Source organism: Macaca mulatta, chromosome 1 (assembly GCF_049350105.2).
Source record: "Macaca mulatta isolate MMU2019108-1 chromosome 1, T2T-MMU8v2.0, whole genome shotgun sequence".
NCBI classification, from domain to species: Eukaryota; Metazoa; Chordata; class Mammalia; order Primates; family Cercopithecidae; genus Macaca; species Macaca mulatta.
This window is the reverse complement of record NC_133406.1, coordinates 162742519-162768763: the sequence shown is the minus strand read 5'-3', so window position 1 is coordinate 162768763 and position 26245 is coordinate 162742519. Positions and strand designations below refer to the sequence as shown.

General features: G+C 40.0%; 1 protein-coding gene across 11 annotated transcripts in view; it reads left to right on the top strand.

The window, feature by feature from the left end:
* The first annotated feature begins 4731 nt into the window (after nucleotides 1-4731).
* The window catches only part of MIGA1 (mitoguardin 1), an 84696-nt gene continuing 63182 nt past the window's right edge, over nucleotides 4732-26245 (top strand). For 4 of the 11 annotated variants that reach the window (XM_015143058.3, XM_077953654.1, XM_077953667.1 and 1 more), the window contains exons 1-4: nucleotides 8147-8418; nucleotides 18014-18191; nucleotides 20591-20727; nucleotides 24051-24177. In XM_015143058.3, coding sequence (XP_014998544.1) covers nucleotides 8287-8418; nucleotides 18014-18191; nucleotides 20591-20727; nucleotides 24051-24177 — 574 coding nt within the window. In that variant the 5' untranslated portion in view covers nucleotides 8147-8286. Of the gene's footprint in view, nucleotides 4811-5019; nucleotides 5169-6141; nucleotides 6264-8146; nucleotides 8419-18013; nucleotides 18192-20590; nucleotides 20728-22027; nucleotides 22170-24050; nucleotides 24178-26245 lie in introns of those variants that run through there. The other 7 variants (XM_077953676.1, XM_028832301.2, XM_077953681.1 and 4 more) reach the window with 5 other exon arrangements.

The window sequence follows — 26245 nt, the reverse complement described above, 5'->3', positions numbered from 1 at the left end:
GTGATCTCGGTTCACTGCAACTTCTGCCTCCTGGATTCAAGCGATTCTCCTACCTTAGCCTCCCAACTAGCTGGGATTACAGGCACACACCACAGCATTTGGCTAATTTTGTATTTTTAGTAGAGATGGGGTTTTACCATGTTGACCAGACTGGTCTCGAGCTCCTAACCTCAAATGATCTGCCCATCTCGGCCTCCAGGTGTGAGCCACAGTGCCAGGCCTATATTTGTCTTTCTAACACATCAGGAGGAAATTGAGACATGAAAAGGGTAAGTACCTTGCCTAAGACCACTGTGACATAAAAAATATATATTTGGGCCAGGCATGGTGTCTCATACCTATAATCCCACCATTTTGGGAGGCTGAGGTGGGAGGATCCCTTGAGCCCAGAAGTTTGAGAACAGGCCCCGGCAACATAGCGAGACATTGTTTCTACTAAAATTTAAAAAATTAACTGGGCATGGTGGCAAGTGCCTGTAGTGCTGGCTACTCAGAAGACTGACTGAAGTGGGAAGATCACTTGAGCCCAGGAGTTCTAGGCTGCAGTGAGCTATGATTGCACCACTGCAGTGCAGCCTGGGCAATAGGGTGAGATCCTGTATCAAAACAAAATAAAACAAAACAAAAAACAAGCAAAAGAAAGAAAGGAAGAAAGAAAGAAAGAAAAGAAAAGAAAAGAGAAGAGAAGAGAAGAGAAGAGGAGAGAAAGAGAAAGAAAGAAAGAGTATGTATTTGGTTTCTGTCACCAGTTCCTGATACAGAGCTCCTAAATCTCTTGGAATTTCCTAGTTGATAGGAGTGTCTTTTTTTCTGATATTCTTGTTGGGCTCCTGGATAGCTTCAGGATAGAGGCTGGTCACCAGCAAATTCAAGCTATGATTAGAAGCTTAAAAATTTTGGCCCAATACCCAGCCCATCCTCTTTGGAGGAGAGAGGAGTTGAAGATTGAGTTAATAATCAATTATGGTTACATTGTCAGAGGGTTTGAACCAGAGCGACTCCATTTTGAGTGAGGGCTAGGAAAATGAGATTGGGACTTGCTGGGCTACATTTCCAGAAAGTTAGGCATTTCCAGCTTCTAAACGTTTACAGTTAATGGAACAGATTGATAATGTTTACTAAACAGATCCAGACTTGGGAGTGTCCTGATGTCCCTGATACCTTGAGAGCAAAAGCATTCCTAATTTTGCTTTAAAGATAATAATATTAATTCTTGCAAAATATAATAATTAAGAAAATTAATCCTTTATCACAAACCCTTGGAGCAGAGCACATCTCCCCATGATCTGTTTTTAATCCTCGACAAATGAATATTGTACCTAGAGTGGATGCGTTCCTCTTCTTCCTTTCGGGAACGCCCTACTCAGTCTATACAGTAGGTGTACATTCACCGCTTTACTGTCTTAAATTTACTTTTGCTTTGGACTGTGGACTTGCTCTGAATTATTTCTTGCACGAAATCCAAGCACCCTCTCTTGGGGTCTGGATTGGGACCCCTTTCTGGTAACAACATTATGAAGCCTCCATAGAAATCCCTGAAGTACGGGGTTCTAAGAGCTTCTGAGTTGGTGAACACATTCATATCCCAAAACGGGATTCCGTGTGGACAGAAGTTCCTGCACTCAGGATCCTTCCAGATCTTGTTTTATGTACCTCTTCATCTGGTTGTTCATATGTATCCTTTGTAATATCTTCTGTTATAAATCAATAAACTGGTTTGGGATGGGAGGGGAAGGTTGTGGGAATCCCTGATTCATAGCTGGTTGGTCAGATGCACAGGTGACAACCTGGGATTTGCAATTGGCATCTGAAGTGGGGGCAGTCTTGTAGGACTGAGCCCTTAAGGGTTTGGTGCATAGTATTGAATTGAATTTAACTGTACAACACCCAGTTGGTAGATACTAAATTAAAGAGTGGAGTTTATAATAAGACATAATTGGAGACTTGTTTGGTGGGGAAAAGCCTCCACACATTTGGTGTCAGAAGTGTCGAAAGTACAGAAAAATAGCTTTGTGTTTCTTTTCCTTTAACAATGGCTCTAGTAAGTGGTCAAGAAAGGATTCAAACTCAGGCAGTTTAACTTGACAGTTTTGTTTTGATATTATGCAGATAGGATCCCCTAAATTCATTAATGGTTGCTGTAGCATGTATTGCAGTGCTCGTACAGAAGAAACAACTGGTCGTATTCCATGAACTCCATTCTCTGGTTCACTGAGCATTACACGATGGCTTGGTTATCTGGGGGAGGTACGGGCCTTCAGAATTAATCCAGGCTCCAATTTTTTTTCCTTGTCCCCAATATCAGAAGACATTGAGTCCCCTGTCCTTCTGGTTTAAGCCACTACTTGTTTGGTTTTCTTTTACTTGTAGCTAATATGTTAACTAATATATCCAATAATAGCTAAGATTGAGTGCAGTACTCTGCCAAACCAGAAGAAGGGAGGCTTAGAGCAAATTGCATTTGGTTTATATACATAAATTAAATGTGATATTTCTTTCTGTTTTATTTATTTTATTTTTTATTATTTTGTAGAAATGGGGGTCTTGCTATTGCCCAGGCTAATCTCGAACTTCTTACCTCAAGGGATCCTCCCTCATCGGCCCCCGAAAGTGTTGGGATTACAGATGCGAGCCACCTCATTTGGCCTAAATGTGACATATCTTATTCTCATGCTAAAGAATAAAATCTGTGCCGGGCGCGGTGGCTCAAGCCTGTAATCCCAGCACTTTGGGAGGCCGAGGCGGGTGGATCACAAGGTCAGGAGATCGAGACTATCCTGGCTAACATGGTGAAACCCCGTCTCTACTAAAAATACAAAAAACTAGCCGGGCGTGGTGGCGGGCGCCTGTAGTCTCAGCTACTTGGGAGGCTGAGGCAGGAGAATGGCGTGAACCCGGGAGGCGGAGCTTGCAGTGAGCCGAGATCACGCCACTGCACTCCAGCCTGGGAGACACAGCGAGACTCCGTCTCAAAAAAAAAAAAAAAAAAAAAAAGAATAAAATCTGTACCCACCACGTAATAATATTTCTCTCATAATGTTTATCGTGGAATTAAGGAGATAATGTGGCCTCAGGAAAATTGTGTTGAGTGGTAGTCATCATCAGTACTGCTCTTTCCATTAGGCTGAATGTTTGGAAGTTGTGGGAAATGGGAAAGAGGAAGAAATTGGGAAAATAAATGAAAATAGCCTTACAAATTTCAGGTTTTTCAAATCTGAAGAGCTCCATTTACCTTATGAGTGCCAAATATTTTCACATAAAACCCAGCCTGTGGATAGTTATTATTAATCTAATAATATGATAAATTGGTACTACTATTCTATTTTCCATTTGATTAAATGGGAATTTTGAAAACAATTATTTTGGCTTTTTACCACAAACAAGCTCAGTAACTAGAATTCTTAAATCTGCAGGGTTTTTTTGTTTTGTTTTTTTGCTTTGTTTTGAGACAGAGTCTCACTCTAGTCACCCAGGCTGGAGTGCAGTAGCACTCTCTGGGCTCACGCAACCTCCGCCTCCCGGGTTCAAGCGATTTTCCTGCCTCAGCCTCCTGAGTAGCTGGGATTACAGGCGGGCGCCTGGCTAATTTTTGTAGTTTTAGTAGGGATGGGGTTTCCCCATGTTGGCCAGGCTGGTCTTGAACTCCTGACCTCAAGTGATCCGCCTGCCTTGGCCTGCCAAAGTGCTGGGATTACAGGCGTGAGCCACCGTGCCCCGCCAAAATCTGCAGTTTTTTTTTTTTTTTTTTTTTTTTTTTTTTTTTTTTGAGACACAGTCTCACTCTGTCTCCCAGACTGGAGTGCAGTGGTATGATCTCGGCACACTGCAAGCTCCGCCTCCCGGGTTCACGCCATTCTCTCGCCTCAGCCTCCCGAGTAGCTGGGACTACAGGCGCCTGCCACCACGCCTGGCTAATTTTGTTTTTATATTTTTAGTAGAGACGGGGTTTCACCATGTTAGCCAGGATGGTCTCGATCTCCTGACCTCGTGATCCACCCACCTCGGCCTCCCAAAGTGCTGGGTTTACAGGCTTGAGTCACCGTGCCCCGCCTAAATCTGCAGTTCTGATGGAATGTTTTGACTGAAGACTGAACATAGAAACCGTACCTTGGGTTTTGTTGTTGTTACTTTTTCCTAACCTGGCCCCCTATTAGTTTACTATGTATTAGACAGAACCTGAGAGCGGTGACTACTCTGCCAATAAATTGCTACATTCAATATTCTTCGGTTGCCTAATTCAGTGGGAAACAGAAAAAAGGTAAAGAGGACATGAAATAAAAAATAAATGCATCTTCTATACAGGATTAGAATGCCTCTTAACACTCATTCGAGGGCTGAGGGCCTGTGGTAGAAGTTCTTAATCTTAGATCCATGGATTGTTTTCAGGGTTTTGAAAATGTGTAATTTTTTTTTTCCTTTAAAGTAATGAGCATGTGTATAGGAATTTTTTTTTCCAGGGGAAAAGCTCCATAGTTTTCACCAGATTGACAACTGTTTTAAATCCCCCGACAGGTTTCAAACTACAATACTAGTTTTTGACCGGTTTGTAAAAGGATGCAATTCTTCGAATCTAGTTTTTACATCCTTCTGACGAGGCAGGAGCCTCTACCCTAAACAAAAATGGCGGAAGCTGCTTCACACGTAGCCCCTCACGCAGAAAGCCCAGAAGGCCCCCTCCACTTTCTCTCCACCTTCCTACTCCTGACCCCGGAAGGACTCCGCCTTCCCTCCGTCTGGCTGCTGCTCAGCCCCAGGCTGCAGCTGGGAAGCAGGCGTGGGCAGGCCGGCTGTACCTGGCCTGGAGCTCCAGGTACAGGGCCAGGGGCGGGGTGGGGTAGATAGGCGGGTGGGAGGAAGCGGAGAGTTGGGCGGCCACGCAATTGGGGCAGAGGCCTCGGGGCACGGGTGGCACGGACTCCATCGCCGGCGTTAGCTCTCCGAGTGCCAGGTGGAGCGGCGGAAAGCCAGAGGGTCTACGGCCGTGCCACCCTGAACACCCCCGACCTCGTCTCATTTCAGAAGCTAAGCAGGGTCGGGCCTGGCTAGTATTTGCGTAAGAAAGTAGGAGGGTCCCCACGCCAGAGGGAGGCCTGCAAAGGAAGCGCGGAATTGGCATGGGCTCGCCATCGGTGTGAGCCCGAGGAAGGGTCTGGACGGCCGAGCTGAAGGTATCCCCTTTTCTGGTCCTCTTGGTAAAGAAAAAGGAAGACAGCAGAGGAGAGCTCCGCGAGGGGCTGCTGTGGGGTCGGGAGAGAGCGCGCTGGAGATGGGGCAGCTGGTGAGGTCTCAGGTTCGGCTTGGATGCGGGTGGTTTTGAGCAGGGAGTGGCTTTTGGTTGTGAAAGATTACCCCGCTTTACAGGTGCTTTCAGAGAAAAATTTAGATGGGAGTATTGTGGTGTCTGTTCCTTCTGTAAAGTTGTTAAATATCTGTTTTCCGGAGGAAAGACTCAGCTTGTTTTTGCACAGGACTTTGAGACTTTTATTATTGTTGTTGTTATTGCAGCTAAACATTTTTCTCTGTTCAGAGTGTCTTCTCAGAGTTAGGTTATATAGATTTGTGCTTCACATCAATTTTCTTTTTGGTATTTCAGACTTTCCTTCCTGTTGTATTATAAAGTCAAAGTTGTAGGATAGAATTTTAAGATGTGTAAGAAACAAATTGTTTATGACATTTATTTTTAATTACCCAGTAGTTGGAATGTAGAGGAACAAGTAATATCACAGAGGACAGTATTTTTGGTTATGTTTTATAGATTCCTTCTATAAATTTGAATAATCATGAAACTACCTTCATATTTATTTTTATTATACTTCTGGAAGCAACTGAAATGACTGGTTTTTTTGTTTGTTTGTTTGTTTTTAGTTTTTCAATGAATAATGATTAGGTTTGGAATCAAATTCCTCAGTAATTTTAAATGAAAAAGAATGAGGTAGTTAGAATGCAAAAATAGAGGTTTGTTGTAATCTTTTTTTTTTTTTGATATGCTATCTTGCTCTGTCACCCAGGCTGGAGTGCAATGGTGCAATCTCTGCTCATTGCAACCTTCGCCCTCACGGTTCTAGCAATTCTCCTACCTCAGCCTACCGAGTAGCTGGGATTACAGGCGCGGCACCATGCCTGGCTAATTTTTTTGTATTTGTGGTTGAGACGGGGTTTCGATATATTGGCCAGGCTGGTCTCGAACTCCTGGACCTCAACTGATGCGCCTCGGCCTCCCGAAATGCTGGGATTACAGGCGTGAGCCACCACGCCCGGCCTAGGTTTGTCACAATCTTTTAAGAATATCTCTGCAACCAATTAAAGTGTTTGCTTTATTATCTTTCTATTCTGCTTAAAAATTTGGAATGCTCTATTATAGGGAAAATTACTTTGGGTGAGTTACTCAATATATTTTTTTAATGCAGTAGCATAGATTGCTTAATGATCCAGACTCTAATTAGTAAAAATGTTTCTCAAAATAAAATGTATTAATATTTAGGGAGGGAGAAGAATAAATGAGCTTCCCCCCACTTCCTTTTTACTGTAGTAATATTTAAAAAGTAATACGTGTAGGCAGATTTTAAAAAATCAAGTATTACAGACAGACTTATAAGGAAAAGCAGCCATTCTTTGCCCGGCTTCTCTATACCCTTGTTTTATTCTCCAGAGGACCATTTTTCACTTTCTTAGCTGTTCGTGGTTTCCTCTGTACTTTTTAATCATATGTCTCTATCACAAGTTGTTGACTGAAATAAATGTATGTCAATTAAACTATACTGAGTCTAAAAGTTGTACTTAGAACACTGGTAGGGGGAATTAAATTTATACTGCTGTATCTCTAGTAAGGATTAAGGGACGCATCAGTAGTAGTAACCCACCCAAGAGGTATCGCTGTGTTTGATTTTAAAGGAAGCCACTACTTAATCAGTGGTTTTGACACTTGTCTGAAAACAGGTGGGTATTAACAGAAGGGGATAGTCTATTGGAGTACAGAAAAAGAGAACATAGAGATATATGCAGAAATGAAGGGCCTAAAAAAAGTATAGCAAATAATTTTTTTTTTTTTTGGTGTAGACAGGGTTTCACCATGTTTCCCAGGCTGGTCTTGAACTCCTGGGTTCATGAGCTCAAGCGATCCACCCACCTTGGCCTCCCAAATCACTCCTAAAGTAGCTCAGGCGTGAGCCACTCACTGTGCTCCGCCGCAAATTAACTTTTATAGAGGGATTGTTGGTAATTTTTATATTCTGTTATGTAATATACAACACTACCCAAATAAAATAAATAATGAATTTGGTAGACATCAACATTGTGGTTATTAGAGAAGCGCATTCTCTTGTGCATTGGAGATAGTGCTTAGGTGTTTTCTTGGCCTGAATGGAATATTCCTCAGGACTCTTGATTTTTGCACTCATCAGGCAACATTTTTGACTTATTAGTTCAGCTTCCTATAGTCTTTTATTTCAGGGATGGTATGTTTTGATAGAATATGTAAGTATTCAGGTCACTAGATAGTGTATTTCTTTATTATAAATAGATAAACTTGTAAACTGGTTTATACATCAATACCGTGTAAATTTGTTTAGTGTGTGTTCAACTGGGTACAGTGATAATAAAATTATTTCTGGCTCTGAAACCCAGATCCTGAACCACTTAATGTAATGTTAAAGTTAATGACTTCTCTTTGTGCGACAACTACTTCTCTGTACTCATCTGACTTTTCTTTTTTTGTTCAAGAGGAATAATATGCACTAAAACTATACCAAAATCATATAGCATGCATGTGGCATTTCTTTGAAGATCTTTAAAGACAACAGGAGAATAAATGCGTGAGTTCTGATGTTCAGTCAGTGAACTCGGAGGTTCACAGAACCCCAGGATTCTGTTCCGGATTCCATTCAGCAACCTGCCTGCCACCCGCTCTCACCCCCGCAGTTATACGAAGGAAACCAAATGAATGGGAAGCAGTATATTTTCAGTTACTCTCTAAAAGATGTTAAATTTTTATGTAACCAGAAAAGAGAGAATCTAGAACTTGCAGTTTCCTAAGGAAAATTTGCTACCTGGACTCAAAGTTTAAATCTAGGTTTTTGTTTTTTAACTTATTATTATTTTTTATGCTATCTCCTACAGGAAGGATAGCTTATTTTTTCTTTTACGCGTTTGGTGATTAATAAATATAATTTTACCTCAAGTGTAATGTCATCAATAATTGACTGCAAAAATAAGCTGATAGAATTAAAATTTCAGTTTGTACCTTTCATTGGTAAAGTAACCAGAAATCTTTGTGGCTAATATGTTTTTATGTTTCATTTAATGAAGATTAGAAGAGGAGCCATGTCAGAAGAAACAGTAAGTGAATCACAGTTTTCATTGAGGACAGCCGCCCTAAGAGTGTTTGATCTTCCTCTGACTTGGTACTATTCTCTCTCCCAGGTAAATAAAAGAAGCAAACATGAAGTTGAATATTAAGCTTATTGCTCAGAGCGTATTTTGTTTATATTATTTCAGTTTTATTTGAGGTTTCTATATAGTACAGTCAAAATATTTATTACAGTAATTATTTTACAGTATGAATTTACAGTATACATTTATTAAAACCTATTTGGTTATTTCATGGTTTTTTTTTATTTTTGGTTATCGTAACTCTTAAAAAGGGCTTAAAAATTTTTTTCTGTCTTAAGCAAACTTACATAGTCCATTATTATTACTTTCAGTGAATTATGTTATTCCAGTAGGCCTGTTCTCACTATTAACAATCCTTTTAATTTTATTGTGGTAAGGTAGAAATAACATAAAATTGACCATTTTGATCATTTTTAAGTGTATAGTTCATTAGCCTTAAGTACATTCACATTGTTGTACAAGCAATATCCAGAATTCTTTTCATCTTGCAAACTCAGACTCTACAACTGTTTATCAACATCTTACTATACCTCCTTCCCGTCGTTCCCCACCACCATTCTATTTTCTGTCTGTATGAATTTGACTAGGTAACTCACAAGTAGAATCCTACAGAATCTTCTTGTGACTAGCTTATTTTACTTAGCATAACGTCCTCAAGGTTCATCCATGTTGCAGCATGTCAGCATTGCCTTTCTTTTTAAGGTAGAATAATATTTCATTGTGTGGATATACCACATTTTACTTATGTGTGTGTTTGTTGATGGACATTGGATTACTTCCATGTTTTTGCTATTGTGAATAATGCTGCTATAAAGATGGATATACAAATATCTCTTTGAGATCCTGCTTTTTTTTTTTTTTTTTTTTTTGAGACAGAGTCTCGCTCTGTCGCTCTGTCGCTCAGGCTGGAGTGCAGTGGCACGATCTCGGCTCACTGCAAGCTCCGCCTCCCGGGTTCACGCCATTCTCCTGCCTCAGCCTCCCGAGTAGCTGGGACTACAGGCGCCCGCCACCTCGCCCGGCTAATTTTTTTTTGTATTTTTTTTTAGTAGAAACGTGGTTTCACTGTGTTAGCCAGGATGGTCTCCATCTCCTGACCTTGTGATCCGCCCGTCTCGGCCTCCCAAAGTGCTGGGATCACAGGCTTGAGCCACCACGCCCAGCCTGAGATTCTGCTTTTAATTCTTTTGAGTGAAGTGAAATTGCTGGATCATACAGTAATTCTACTTTTAATTACATTTTTTTTTCTTTTTTTTTTTTTTTGAGGCAGGGTCTTGCTTTAGAGTACAGTGGCAAGATCATAGTTCACTGCAGTCTCAAACTCCTGGGGTCAAGCAATCCTCCCACCTCAGCCTCTCAAGTAGCTGCGACTTCAGGCATGTGCCACCGTCTCTCCACCAATTTTTTAATTTTTTGAAGAGACAGAGCCTCAGCATGTTGACCAGGCTGGTCTTGAACTCCTGGCCTCAAATCATCCTCCCACTTTGACCTCCTAAAGTGCTGGGATTATAGGTGTGAGCTGGTTCCTCCAGCCCTATTTTTAATTTTTTGAGGAACTGCCATACTGTTTTTCACAGTGGCTATACCACTTTACGTTTCTACCAGTAGTGCACAGTTTTTCTACATCCTCATCAATGCTTGTTATTTTCTGTTTCATTGATAGTAGCCATCCTAATGGGTATGAGGTTATATTAGTCCATTTTCATGCTGCTGATAAAGACATACCTGAGACAATTTACAAAAGAAAGAAGTTTATTGGACTCACAGTTCCACATGGCTGGAGAGGTCTCACAATCATGGTGGAAGGTGAAAGTCACATCTCACATGGCAGCAGACAAGAGCTTGTGCAGAAAAACTCCTATTTTTTTTTTTTTTAATTATTAAAAACTCCCATTTTTAAAACTGTCAGATATTGTGACCCTTACTCATTATCATGAGAACAGCAAGGGAAGGACTTGTCCCCATGATTCAATTACCTCCCGCTGGGTCCCTCCCACAACATGTGGGAATTCAAGATGAGATTTGGGTGGGGACACAACCAAACCGTATCATTCTGCTCCTGGCCCCTCCCAAATCTCATGTCCTCACATTTCATCATCCCTTCCCAACAGTCCCTCAAAGTCTTGACTCATTTCAGCATTAACTCAAAAGTCCACAGTCCAAAGTCTCATCTGACACAAGGCAAGTCCCTTCCATTTTACAAGCCTGTAAAATCAAAAGCAGATTAGTTACTTCCTAATTTCGGGGTATGGGCATTGGGTAAATATGGCCATTCCGAATAGGAGAAATTGGCCAAAACAAGGAGCTACAGGCCCCATGCAAGTTTGAAATCCAGCAGGGCAGTCAAATATATATATATGTATTTGAGATGGAGTTTGGCTCTTGTTGCCCAGGCTGGAGTGCAATGGCATGATCTTGGCTCACCGCAACCTCCACCTCACAGGTTCAAGCGATTCTCCTCCCTCAGCCTCCTGAGTAGCTGGGATTACAGGCATGCGCCACAACGCCTGGCTGGTTTTGTATTTTTAGTAGAGATGGGGTTTCTCCATGTTGGTCAGTCTGGTCTCAAACTCCTGACCTCAGGTGATCCACCTGCCTCGGCCTCCCAAAGTGCTGGGATTACAGGCATGAGCTACCATGCCTGGCCAGGGCAGTCAAATATTAAAGCTCCAAAATGATCTCTTTTGACTCCATGTCTCACATTCAGGTCATGCTGATGCAAGAGGTGGGTTCCCATGGTCGTGGGCAGCTCTGCCCTTGTGACTTTGCAGGGTACAGCCTCCCTCCTGGCTGCTTTCATAGGCTGGCATTGAATGTCTGTGGCTTTTCCAGGTGCACGGTGCAAGCTGTTGGTGGATCTATCATTCTGGGGTCTGGAGGACGGTGGCCCTCTTCTCACAGCTCCACTAGGCAGTACCCCAGTAGGGACTCTGTGTGGGGGCTCCAACCCCATGTTTCCCTTCTGTACTGCCCTAGCAGAGGTTCTCCATGAGGGCCCACCCCTGCAGCAAACTTCTGCCTGGGCATCCAGGCATTTCCATACATCTTCTGAAATGTAGGCGGAGGTTCCCAAACTCCAGTTCTTGATTTCTGTGCACTGGCAGCCTCAAAACCATGTGGAAGCAGTTAAGGCTTGCGGCTTGCACCCTCTGAAGCCACAGCCCAAGCTCTATGTTGGCCCCTTTCAACCATGGCTAAAGTGGCTGGGATGCAGGGCACCAAGCCCCTAGGCTACACACAGCACAGGGACACTGGGCCTGGACCCTGAAATTACTTTTTCCTCCTAGGCCTTAGAAATGGAGCTTCACCATGTTGCCCAGGCTGGTCTCAAACTCCGGCTCAAGTTTGAGTGATCTCTCCACCTTGGCCTCCCAGAGGTGTGAGCCACCATGCCGGGCCTGGTATATTACTTTCTTTCTTTTTTTTTTTTTTTGAGACAGAATCTCACTCTGTCGCCCAGACTGGAGTGCAGTGGCACGATCTCCGCTTACTGCAACCTCTGCCTCCTGGGTTCAAGCGATTCTCCTGCCTCAGCCTCCTGAGTAGCTGGGATCACAGGTGTGCACCATCATGCCTGGCTAATTTTTTTTTGTATTTTTAGTAGAGACGGGGTTTCACCATGTTGGCCAGGCTGGTCTGGAACTCCTGACCTCAAGCTATCCACCCACCTCGGCCTCCCAAAGTGCTGGTCATATTGATACTTCTGACTTCAGTCCAACAACAGAGGTTTCATTTTAGCATTCCTAGTTGGATCAGTTATGACTTGAATTGGCACCCCAATACTCCTCTTTTTTTTTTTTTTTTTTGAGATCGAGTCTCACTCTGTCGCCCAGGCTGGAGTGTAGTGGCGCGATCTCGGCTCACTGCAAGCTCCGTCTTCTGCGTTCACGCCATTCTCCTGCCTCAGCCTCCTGAGTAGCTGGAACTACAGGTGGCTGCCACCATGCCCGGCTAATTTTTTTGTATTTTTAGTAAAGATGGGGTTTCACCGTGTTAGCCAGGATGGTCTCGATCTCCTGACCTAGTGATCCACCCGCCTCGGCCTCCCAAAGTGCTGGGATTACAGGCGTGAGCCACCGCGCCTGGCCTTAATTTTTTTTTTTTTTTTTTGAGACAGAGTCTCGCTCTGTCGCCTGGGATTGAGTGCTGTGGCCGGATCTCAGCTCACTGCAAGCTCCGCCTCCCGGGTTTATGCCATTCTCCTGCCTCAGCCTCCCGAGTAGCTGGGACTACAGACGCCCGCCACCTCGCCCGGCTAGTTTTTTGTATTTTTTAGTAGAAACGAGGTTTCACCGTGTTAGCCAGGATGGTCTTGATCTCCTGACCTCGTGATCCGCCCATCTCGGCCTCCCAAAGTGCTGGGATTACAGGCTAGAGCCACGGCGCCCGGCCTTTTTTTTTTTTTTTTAAGAGATGGAGTCTCGCTTTGTCACCCAGGCTGGAGTGCAGTGGTGAGACAGTAGCTCACTGCAACCTCCAACCCCTGGGCTCAAGTTATTCTCTTGCCTCAGCCTCCCAAATAGCTGAGACTACAGGTGAGTACCACTGCACTTGGCCCCAGTACTCTTTTGAGAAACAAATTTACCAATAGGTTACAATGTTTATGTCTAACTCTTTTTTTTTTTTTTTTGAGATGGAGTCTTGCTCATCGCCCAGGCTGAAGTGCAGTGGCACGATCTCGGCTCACTGCAAGCTCTGCCTCCTGGGTTCATGCCATTCTCCTGTCTCAGCCTCCCAAGTAGCTGGGACTACAGGCGCCCGCCACCACGCCCAGCTAATTTTTGTATTTTTAGCAGAGACGGGGTTTCACCGTGTTAACCAGGATGGTCTCGATCTCCTGACCTCGTGATCCGCCTGCCTCGGCCTCCCAAAGTGCTGGGATTATAGGCGTGAGCCACTGCGCCCGGCCAAACGAACCCCACGTTTAACTCTTTTTGTCAGTAGCCTTACAATATCCAGGCAAAACACTGTCACTTAGGTCAGCACCTTTCTTCCTCACGCCCTTCAATGTGCTTCATTTGGAACAAAGTTTGTTTTACTTTTCACAGCCTGCAGTTTATCTTGGGATCCATCTGTGATCCCATATCCTGGTTGATTTTTTTTTCAATTGACATGGAGCACAATTTATTCTTTGTTGTGTCCAGTTCTGTGTGTTTTTACAGCTGTGCAGTCATGTGTCCATCACCACAGCACCAAATAGAACAGTTCTTCATCCCCAGTTCCCCTGTGCTGCCCCTTTGTAGTCACCTCTGACCCCTAGCTGCCTTTGATGTTTTCTGTCCCTATAGTTTTATCTTTATCCACAGATGTCATATAAATGGAATTATACAATATATAATCTTTTGAAATTGGCTTTTTCCTTTTAGCGTAATGCATTTGAAATTCATCCACATTGTTGTTTGTCTGAATAGTTTGTTCTTTTTTGTTGATGAGTTACATTCCATTGTATGAGTGTACCACAGTTTATCTGTTCACCTATTGAAAGGCATCCAGGTTGTTTCTGATTTTAGGTGATTATGAGGTCAGACATATTTTCTCCTGTGTTTTCTTCTAGAAATTTCTTCTTTGAATGTTCTTTCTACCTTTGACAAAAATGGATTGACTATATGTTTGTGTGTGTTTCTTGCAGGCTGTCTATTCTATTGTATTAATCTATACATCCACACTGTATTGCCTGTTGCTTTATAGTTAAGTCTTGAATTCAGCTAGTGTGAGTACTACAACTTTGTTCTTTTTAAACTTGTTTTGGTTCTTTTAGTTCCTTTGCCTTTTCCTAATTTTTTAAAAATAGGCTTATCAGTATCTACAAAAAATTTTTCTGTGTTTTTTGTTTGGATTATGTTGTTTATATAGATCAAATTGGAGAGAAAAATTCCTATAATCCATGAATATGATGTCTCTCTCCTTTTATCTTCTTTGATATCTTCTGTGTTTCATTGTTATCTGGCACAGATTTTATTAGATTTAGCTCTAATATTTTCCTTTTCTTTTTCTTGATGCTATTATAAACAGCATTACTTTTTAAAATTCAAATTCCAGTTGCTTATTGCTGTTATGTAGGAATACAGTTGATAGTGTATATTGACTTTATATTCTGTTATCTTGTGAAACTTACCTACTAGTTATAGGAGCTTTTTTGTAGATTCTTTGGAACTTTCTATATAGACAGCTGTATCATCTGTGAATAGTTTTACTTCTTCCTTTCTAATATGTATTCCATTTATTCCTGTTTCTTAACTTTTTGTACTGGCTGGTACTTCTAATATGACATTGGTAAAATGACATCCTTGCCTTGTTCATGATCTTATGAAGAAAGCATTTAGTCTTTCACCATTAAGCATGATCTTAGCTAAAAGTTTTAAAAATAAATACCCTTTATCAGATGGAGGAATTTCCCTTTTGTGTTAGTACCCTAGAGTTACCATAACAAATTACTACAAACTTGGTGACTTAAAACAATAGAAATTTAATTTTTTAGTTATGGAGGATGAAATCACAGTGTAGCAGAGCCACACTTCCTCTGAAGGTTCTAGGGGAGAATCCTTCCTTGCCTTTTCCAGCTTCTGGTGACTCCAGACATTGTTGACTGTAGCAGCATGGATTAGTCTGTTCTCACTCTGCTGATAAACACATACCTGAGACTGGGTAATTCATAAAGAAAAAGAGGTTTAATGGACTCACAGTTCCACGTGGCTGGTTGAGGCCTCACAATTATGGTGGAAGGCAAAAGTCGAGTCTTACATGGTGTCAGACGAGAGAAGTGAGAGCCAAGTGAAAGGGTTTCCCTTATAAAAGGATCAGATCTTGTGAGACTTATTCTCTACCATGAGAACAGTATGGGGGAAACTGCCCCCATGATTCAGTTATCTCCCACTGGGGCCAACCCACAACATGTGGGAATTATGGGAGCTACAATTGAAGATGAGATTTGGGTGGGGACACAGCCAAACCATATCACAGCATAACTTCAGTCTCTTTACATGGCCTTTCCCTTTGTGTATTTATGGTTTACAAAGATACTGTCATTGGATTGAGGGCAATATGGTCTCATCTGAATTGTTACCTTAATTATATCAGCAAAGACCCTATTTTCAAATATGATCACATTCTGACATTCCAGGTGGACATGAATCATTCTGGGACACTATTCAACCTACTACACCTTCTATTCCTAATTTGCTGGGAGTTTTTAAGTAATCATAAATGGATGTTGAATATTTTAAAGTGTTCTTTTCATGTCTGTTGAGATAATATTATGACTTTTCTTTAGTTGATATTATGGTAAGTTACATTGATTTTTAAATGTTGAACCAGATTTGCATTCCTAGGATGAATACCACTTGGTTATTTATATACTTTTTAATATATTGATGAATTTTATTTGTTAATATTTTGTGAAAGTTTTTTGCATCTATCAGTGAGGGATTTTAACCTATAGTTTTATTTTTTGTGATGTCTTTGTCTGGCTTTGATATTAACTGTCCCCAACTTAACAATTTTTTGACTTTATGATGATGCACAACCATTGCAAATTTGACGTAATGTATGGTATTCAATAAATTACATGAGATATTTAAGACTTTATTATAAAAGAGGCTTTGTGTTACATGATTTTGCCCAACTGTAGCTGATGTGTTAATAAGTGTTCTGAGCATGTTTAAGATAGGCTAAGCCATGATGTTTGGTAGGTTGGGTTTATTAAATCCATTTTTGACTTACGTTTTCAACTTAGGATGGATTTATTGGGATATAACTCCATCAAAAGTCAAACAGCATCTGGACTAGATTGATAATATGATTGGGAAGTATCCTCATTGTGTGAAATTGATACTGTTTCTTCTTTAACTACTTGATATAATTTGGCCTTCAGTTTTCTTTGTTGGAAGATTTTTCACTACCTATTCAATTTCTTTAATAGATATTTAACTGCTCATGTTACCTTTTTTTTTTTTTCCCAAGTGAGTTTTCATTTTGTCTTTCAAAGAATTTGAATTTATGGACATAGAATTGTTTATAGAATCCTTTTTACAGACCTTTGTGAGGTCTGCAGTGATGACTCCTCCAATTTTTTTTCTGATTTTGGTAATTTGTGTCATTCTTGCTTTTTTTTCTTAATGAGACTGGCTAGAGGTTTTATTAGTTTTCCTTCCAAAAAAACCAGCTGTTGGTCTTATTGGTTTCTGCTTTAATCTTTATAATGCTTCCTATCTCCTGCTTGTTTTAGGTTGAATTTGTACTTCTTTTTTTCTTAAGTCGAAAGCTTAGATTACTGATTTTATATCTTTCCCTTTTTAATATAAGCATTTAATGGCATAAATTTCTCTCTAAAGTTAAAGATGCATCCACAGTTTAAGGCTTTTGTTCTTTAATGGGGATAGAGGAGAAAGGTTCTGGTGCTGGTTCATGCTCTCCACAGAAGCTACTGTTTCCCTCCCTCTGTACCATTAGGGAGACTTTCGTAGGACTCTTTCAGTATTTTCTATGAGTGCCTGGTGATTTTTGTTGATAAGATATGCAGAAAAGGTGTGGATTTCACCTATATTTGCAGCACCTCTCTCCCACCTCTCGACAGTATGTTCTTTCTCTACCAGTTTTGAAACCATGCTTGCTGACCTCTTCTTGCTAATGTTCTGCTGTGTTTTGTCCATGTAAGCCAATGCTAATGTCTTATCTCTCTGCAAATGCCTGTCTCATTAGTTTAGGGGGCAATTGGTTGCCCTCTGATCTCCGTATTCTGATGGAGTCAGAATACTTTATTTTGGTGTTAGAAGGTTGGAAGTGACATTCTTTCCAGCTCTCTACATTCCAAGCCTTAGCTTTATTTTAGAATTCCTTTGCTTTTAGTTATTTAATAGTATTTGTCTCCCAAGAGAAAGTTAATCACTTCTTGCTCTGATGTTGTACTTATATAACTTAGTACTTGTATAACTGTATTTATCACATTGTGCTGTAATTATTTGCCAACGTATCTGTCTCCACTATTAGCACACTGCTTGAGGGAAATAGACAAGCATATGCAGAATGCAAAATCTGTGACCTCCATATATCTAGTGCTTCCTGATTGGTTGTAGGCACTTATTATGTGCTCATAGAATAGAATTACAGTAAGATTTTAATTCATAACACAGTCCTGGTACTTTGAGATTCTGAAGAAATATTTGTTAAATAATTCGTGAATAAAATGGCTTATTTAGAAAGTATTTAGAAATTGATTTAGCTTCTATTTCCTCAGATTTCCAGATAGTTTTTTTAAAAGCTCAGTTTAATTTAATCATCCATGTAATTAAAAATCTTGCTGTGATTCAGACAGAAGATTCAGTTGTGTGAATTAATCCTTAATTGCTCAAAAATATTAATGGGGTTGAATTATTTTCTGCTCCAATTGACTTTGGAGTAATATTGTTTACCTGAAATCTTCAGAGTAGTGAGTAATAAATTACAACATTTTAAAATATTTTTAAAAAGTAAAATTGGGCTAGCTTGTCATTGAAAGAGTAAAATGATATTCTCTTGTTAGTAGTTAGAAATAGGTTGGATTAAGAGTGAGTTTAGTTATTATAATGGTCCTTCTTTTAACTGAACAAATTAAAGAGATGTTTTTCAATTTTAACTGCATCTTTTCCAGATCAAATTTTCTCCAGTGGCTAAAAAGTTGTTTGTGGTAACTGCAGTGAGTGCTATATCTGTAATTTTTCTGGCCCATCACTTTAAAAGAAAACGTGGAAAGAAGAAAGGAAAAATATTACCATGGGAACCAGAGCACCTCATACTTGAGTACACTAAAAGAGCAGCATCAGACAAAGGTATGTGGAAATAGTTGAATTAAGTGTACAAAAGGAATTTTATGTGTAAATCATAACTGCAATACAGTGATTTTGGTCTTTAAGTCTCCAGAATTTTCTTCCTAATATATTATTTAACTCAAAAGTAATACAGATTTATTTTAGAAAGATTAGAAAATGTAGATAAGCAAACAGAAAAAAATTAAAATTACTTAACATTCTGGTACCCAGAAATAACTACTGATAATACTTTCACGTATATCAGTCCACTTATATTTGCATTTAAATGTCATATTGAGACATAAAATGTTATATACAAGTAAATTATTTATGTATTTTAAGTAAAATTGTGATCAGACATTTTATAACCTGCTTTTAAGATATTTGACAGTGTGTAAGAATGTCTTTCCAGATCAATAAATATCCCTCTGTGCTATCATTTTTAATATATAACTAGTGTTAATTTGTACGAATGTACTCCAATTTAATCATTTCCCCATTGTTCCCTTTAGGATGTTTGTGTTTTTCTTATTTTGCATATCGTTGTCTATTTCCTTAGCGTGTAGAATTCAAGAAGTAAATTGCTGTCTTTTAAAGGATCTTTAAGTTTTGTTAAAGATATCGTATGAGGCCGGGCGCGGTGGCTCACGCCTGTAATCCCAGGACTCTGGGAGGCTGAGGCGGGTGGATCACGAGGTCAGGAGATCGAGACCATCCTGGCTAACACAGTGAAACCCCGTCTCTGCTAAAAAATACAAAAAATTAGCCAGGCATAGTGGCAGGCGCCTGTGGTCCCAGCTACTGGGGAGGCTGGGGCAGAAGAATGGCGTGAACCAGGGAGGCGGAGCTTGCAGTGAGCTGAGATCATGCCACTGCACTCCAGCACTCCAGCCTGGGCCACAGAGCAACACTCTGTCTCAAAAAAAAAAAAAAAAAAGATATCGTATGAATAAAAATAATTTCTTAAGCATGCTGAGTTTCTTAGTTTTTTATTATTTAGTGAGTGTGTGGTATGCTTTTGTGATTCAACTGTCCAGCATACAATTAATGAGTGACATTTTGTACCAAGTGCAGTGAACATTGCAACAGTAATGATTGCTGTCACTTGCTAAGATTTTATTAGGTCTCAGGTAAGTGCCGTATATTCAGTGCTTTATTTAACTTTACAGCAATCCTATGAATTAGGACTGTAGTCTTGTTATTGTTTCTATTTTCTACATAAAGAAAACTGAGATATGCAAAAGCTAAGTGACTTGCCCAAGGTCATATAATTTATAAGTGCCCGGGTTTAAATCCAGGAACGTCTTAACTGCTGCATTAAGAAAAACTAAGGGCCGGGTGCGGTAGCTCAAGCCTGTAATCCCAGCACTTTGGGAGGCCGAGACGGGCGGATCACGAGGTCAGGAGATTAAGACCATCCTGGCTAACACGGTGAAACCCCGTCTCTACTAAAAAATACAAAAAAACTAGCCGGGCGAGGTGGCGGGCGTCTGTAGTCCCAGCTAGCTACTCGGGAGGCTGAGGCAGGAGAGTGGCGTAAACCCGGGAGGCGGAGCTTGCAGTGAGCTGCGATCCGGCCACTGCAGTCCAGCCTGGGAGACAGAGCGAGACTCCGTCTCAAAAAAAAAAAAAAAAAAAAAGAAAGAAAGAAAAACTAAGGCCGGGCATGGTGGTTCATTACTGTAATCCCGGCACTTTGGGAGGCCAAAGCAGGAGGATGGCTTGAGCCCAGGAGTTTAAACCAGCCTGGGCAACATAGTGGGATTACATCTCTACAAAAGTAACAGTAAAAAAATTAGCTAGGTGTGGTGGCACATGTCTGTTGTAGTCCTAGCTACTCAGGAGGCTGAAGTGGATCACCTGACCCCGGAGGTCAGTGCTGCAGTGAGACGTGATTGCACCACTGCACTCCAGCCGGGGTGACAGAGTGAGATATTTTCTCAAAAAAAGAAAAAACAAAAGACTAAGATATAATGTCTGCCTTAGAAGAATTGATAGATGAGTAGAAAAGACAGAAGTATAACTAATCACAATGCAATGAGATACGGGTAAGGTTTTGATGTAATTCAGAAAAGGAAATGCCTGTATTTTGTTAAATTTACAGTTTAATAAAATTGTAAGTTTAACATAGTCACCAGTATTTTTATACTGATTACAATAGACCATTCAAATACCATCCTAATTTATTAGGTAAACATTCTATTCTTCATTTCAGAAGCGATTTTAGCAGTGTTAAAAAAAGATTATATAAAGATTTAGATTTTAATAATGGTGTACATTTAATAATTTACACAATTGAGTGATGTGTGTTTTAAAATTAGGAGCTTTCTGGATGAATATATTATAAACTCTGAAATTTTTACCTGAAATTTATCATTGGCATTATTGATACTTTTAATATCCGTATGTTTATGTGATAGGTTCAAGTTGTTCCAGTAGCAGACAGAATTTGACATTATCTTTAAGTTCTACCAAAGACAAAGGATCTCAAGCTTGTAACTATGCTAATGGAGGACTTTTCAGTAAATATTCGGGTTCTGCACAGAGTTTGGCCTCCGTAAGTACAGAAAAAATATTAATTTAAAAAATTTTTGTTTATATATCTTGGGATCTATTAGTTTAAGTGTCATATACTTATAGTTCTTAGTATGGAAATAATCTTAAGAAATCATCTGATTAAATCTGCTTTGTTTAGGCAAATAAAGTACCTTTTTGCTGACTATTCAGTCAATTTGGTTCTAGGTTTATTTGAATAAGTGATGTGGTCTCATGGGGTCCTGTGAAAATGGTGTTGATGTGGAAGTATTGCTTCAAAATTAGATGTTCTTGTTTTCACTTATTTGTGGGAGCTAAAAATTAAAACAATTGAACTCATGGAGATAGAGAGTAGAGTGATGGTTACCAGAGGCTGGGAAAGGTAATGGGGGGTGGAGGGGAAGTGGAATGGTTAATGGGTACAAAAATATAGGCAGATAGAATAAATAAGATCTAGTATTTGATAACACAACAGGGTGACTGCAGTCGACATAATTTATTATACATTAAAAAATAACGAAAAGAGTATAATTAGATTGTTTATAACACGAATAAGGGATAAATGCTTAAAGGTGATGGATACCCCATTTACCCTGATGTGATCACTACACGTTGTATATATCAAAATGTGTTATGTACCCCGTAAATATATACACCTACCATAGATCCACAAATATCAAAAATTAAAATTAAAAAGAGTCATTTAAAAAAATTAGCTGTTCTGCAAGAAGCTGGACAATGCAGCCAGACTTTGTGCTGGACCACAGTAATCACTTGATGAGCCTACTTAGATGAAAGTATTTGGTTTGCTGAAGCCAAGTGTGAGGTTCTTCACCTCTTTTTTTGGATCATTAATACGGTATTGAATGACAAGCAGGAGGCTGCCCATCTTTATTTGGAGCATTAATATTAATGCTGATTGACAAGTGACGAATGAAGTTAGTATTTGTTTAAATTGAATGTGATTTAAACATTAATTTAAAAAATGGGTAGAATATGTACCTGCTATTAAATATAGAACAGGCAAAAGAATATACAGTGAGAGCTGGGTGCTATGGTGGTACCTATAGTCTCAGCTATTCAGAAGATTGAGGCAACATCAGTTCAGTCCAGGAGTTCGAAGACAGCCTGGGCAATGTAGCGAAACCTTGTCTCAAATAAAATAAAGTAAAATAAAATAAAATAAAATAAAATAAAATAAAATAAAATAAAATAAAATAAAAATTAAATAAAATAAATAAAATAAAATAGTGTTCCTGATCCATTCACTTCCCCTCCATGGAGATAAACAACATTAACAATTTCTTTTTGTTTCTTTTGAGATGAAGTCTCGCTCTGTCGCCCAGGCTGGAGCTCAGTGGCATGATCTCAGCTCATTGCAACCTCCACCTCCTGGGTTCAAGCGATTCTCCTGCCTCAGCCTCCCAAGTAGCTGGGATTACAGGCATGTGCCACCACACCCCGGTAATTTTTGTATTTTTAATAGAGATGGGGTTTTACCATGTTGGCTAGGCTGGTCTTGGAACTCCTGACCTGGTGATCCACCCACCTCAGCCTCCCAAATTGCGAGGATTACAGGCATGAACCACCGTGCCTGGCCTGTATTCATTTTTTCTTCATAGTTTATAGAACACCATATTCTATTCTGTACCTTGCTTCCATATTTCATTGGAATCTATAGCTGTACTATTCTGTAATGCCTAAAAATGTACTAAAGTTTTAAAGGTTCTTCTAGGATAGGAACAGCTAGATCAAAGGCCTGCAGACTTTCAGTTCTTCTGTGAAACCAAGCAGCATAATGGAGAATATGCCTATTGTTTTTTCTTTTTCTTTTTGGCAGTGTATTGATGGAATATACCTATTCTTTTTTCTTTTTTTTTTTTCTTTTCTTTTCTTTTTTTTTGTTTCTTTTTTTTTGAGATGGAGTCTCACCCTATTGCCCAGGCTGGAGGGCAGTGGCGTGATCTTGGCTCACTGCAACCTCCACCTCCCAGGTTCAAGTGCTTCTCCTGCCTCAGCCTCCCGAGTAGCTGGGATTATAGGCATGCGCCACCACATCTGGCTAGTTTTTGTATTTACATGGTTTCACCATGTTGGCTAGGCTGGTCTCGAACTCCTGACCTCAAATGATCTGTCTGTTTCAGCCTCCAAAGTGCTGGGATTACAGGCGTGAGCCACTGCGCCTGGCCAGAATATGCCTGTTCTGTAATGTGGATTTCCTCAGTGTCTGCGAAGTGCCTCATCTGAATTTCCTCAATTGAAAGTTGAAGCCCTTGTTGACTAGAAGTAGATAAGGCGAATTTCAGGATAATAGTATAACAAGTCTTTAGAATCACTGTACTGTACTTGCCTAACTGAACACGTCATTCCTCTTTTGTTAAATCTTACAATTTAACAAAAACATAAATTTAGCATAGTTGCCAGTATTTTTATACTGGTTACAGTAGACCATTCAAATACCACTCTAATTAATTAGATGAATATTTTACTCTTCATTTCAGAAGCAGCATAATCTGTAGGCTGTATGTTGTAACTTGTTGCTCCTAGGCTGCAAATCTGTATCACATGCTACTGTACTGAATAATGTAGGCAGTTGGAACACAATGGTATTTGTGTATCTAAACATCTCTGAACATAGGAAAAGTACAGTAAAAATACAATTTTGTAATCTTACAATAGGGTTGACTGTTGTATATGCAGTCCATCATTGACCCAGATGTTGTTATGTCAAAAGTGTCAGATGCCAGCAGAAAAGCCAAATGGAGTCACCTAAAAGGCAAATGATAATGTGGGCTTAGATTTCTCAAAACTGAACTGGAATTAGGACAGAACTGGGATTAGGGATTTGAGAATCACCTGCATAGAGGTGATTGAAATGATTTGTTCAGTGGACCTTGCTAGTAAAGGGCATTTACAAAGATGATAGTGGCTTTTTTATTTTAGGTCTCATTTAGCAGAGAGTCAGCATTGTAAAACATTCTAAAAGAAAAATAAGCTAGCTAGCTTAAATCAAAGTATGTATAGATAAAATTTATAAGCGAATGCTTAAAACAATACATGATATAAACATAACTGCCTGATTTCTGATGGAAATAAGTGATTTACATTCAAAATATTATTCTACTTGTGTATTTTTGAGCAAACAGGCTTATAATAGAGTCGTGATTTCTAAGAGTCGTGATTTCTAAGTCTGATTGAATATCATCAGAATTATTTCTTCATGTGGAAATTACCTGGATTGTCTTACCACTAATAGGATTTATAAAAGTAATTTGTAAATATGAAAGATCACAACATATTATCATGAGAGAGATTTGAAGTAACTTCTGTCCATCTTAATTTCAGGTCCAGAGTGTCAATTCTTGTCATAGCTGTGCCTGTGGCAATTCTAATTCCTGGGACAAAGCAGATGAAGATGATATTAAACTTGTTAATATTCCTGTGACTACTCCAGAGAACTTATACTTAATGGGTAGGAATGAGATGATAACATTTTAAGATATTGTGCTCACATTTAATTTGTTTTGTTTTTGTTTTTTATTTATCGAGACAGACAGGGTCTTGCTCTGTCTCCCAGGCTGAAGTACAGTGGCCCAATTACTGCTCATTGCAGCCTCAACCTCCTGGGCTCAAGTGATCCTCCCACCTCAGCCTCCTGAGTAGCTGGGACCACAGGTGCATGCCACCATGCCCAGCTAAATTTTTAAAACATTTTTGTAGAGATGAGGTTTTGTCATGTTGCTGGGTTGGTCTTGAACTCCTGAGCTCAAGCAATCTGCCTGCCTCAGCCTCCCAAAGTACTGGGATTACAGGCATGAGCCACCGTCGTCAATGGTAAGTTGAAATTAAAGAGCAGTGAATTGTTCTAAGAGAAGCAACTATAATTTTAAATGTTCTTATATCCATTGTATCTGGTCTTCATAACATTATACATTGTATTAAACTAATACAACAAAATTAAAACAACAGAAATTTATTCACTCAGAGTTTTGGACGCTAGAAGTTCATTATCACTGGGCTGAAATCAAGAAGTCAGTAGAGCCATGCTCTCTCTGGAGGCAGGGGAGAATCTTTTCCTGACCTCTTCCAGCTTTTGGTGGCTTCCAACTTTGTTTGGCTCGTGGCCACATCATTCCAGTCTCTACCTTTGTCTCCGTGTCACATTCTCTTCTGTGTGTATCAAATCTCCCTATCTCTCTCTGTCTCTCCCTTTTTTTTTTTTAAGACAGAGTCTCACTCTGTTGCCCAGGCTGGAGTGCAGTGGTGCAACATTGGCTCGCTGCAACCTCCATCTCCCAGGTTCAAGTGATTCTCATGCCTCAGCCTCCCAAGTAGTTGGGCTTATAGGTGTGCACCACTACCCCTGGCTAATTTTTTGTATTTTTAGTAGAGACGGGGTTTCACCATGTTAGCCAGGCTGGTCTTGAACTCCTGAGCTCAGGTGATTTACCCGCCTCAGCCTCCTAAAGTGCTGGGATTTCAGGCATGAGCCACCTCACCCAGCCACCCTTCTCTTGTAAGGACACTTTTGATTAGATTTAGGGTCCACCAGATAAACTAGGATAATCTCCCTGTGTTGGGATTCTTAATTACATCTACAAAGATGTAAGATGTTACCTTTATTTATAAGGTAACATTTACTTATTCTAGGAATTAGGACCTGATCTTTGGGTGACCATTATTCAGCCTACTACACTATCTTCACCTAATCTGTTGACTGTTATGTAATGAATCTATCAGAATTCACTTTACTAAATATGTTTTACCTAGCTATCATTTGTATTGTTATATCCAGAAAACAATTTTAAATAGAAAGAGGCCTTCTGTGTTTCACATCTCAGTATTTCTTGACTTGACCATGAACATGTCTATGGAGCCTCACTGGAGCCTTGGAGAAGAACCAAATGAACTTGTTGTTGAATCAGAAGATTCAGATGCTTTTCCCTATTCTCTATTCTTTTTCAGGCTATCTTCCTTTTAATGGAAATGCATACTAAACAGAAAACAAAACCAGTAAACTTGATGTGGCCCTGGCCATTGAGCAGTAAAGGGTTGATGGCTCTGTGTAGAAGGACTGAGTGCCTCAGAATGCATTCCTGCTCTCTAGAATAGTTAGACTATATCATCTCCAGTGCCATCACTGCAGGTACTCCTGTGGGGAAAGAAGGTCTCCAGAGAGTTAAATTCACTATGTTTCTAGATTACCCTATGTCTAGAAAACTTACACTCACAGCTTCTGTTAATATTACAAGTTTATGGCTGGATATGGTGGCATGTACCTGTAGTCTTACCTACTTGGGAGGCTGAGGCAGGAGGACCACTTGAGCCTAGGAGTTCAAGGTTACAGTGAGCTAATTGTGCCACTGCACTATAGCCTGGGTGACAGAGAGAGCCCTTTTTCTTAAAACAACAACAATAACCCAGAATATTAAAAATTCAAATGGAAGAAATACAGAGTAAAACTAGAGACGCCACAGGGGGTCTTTGTGTTATAGGATTAAGATTGCTAGGACCCCTGTGGATCACCTGGTATCATCACC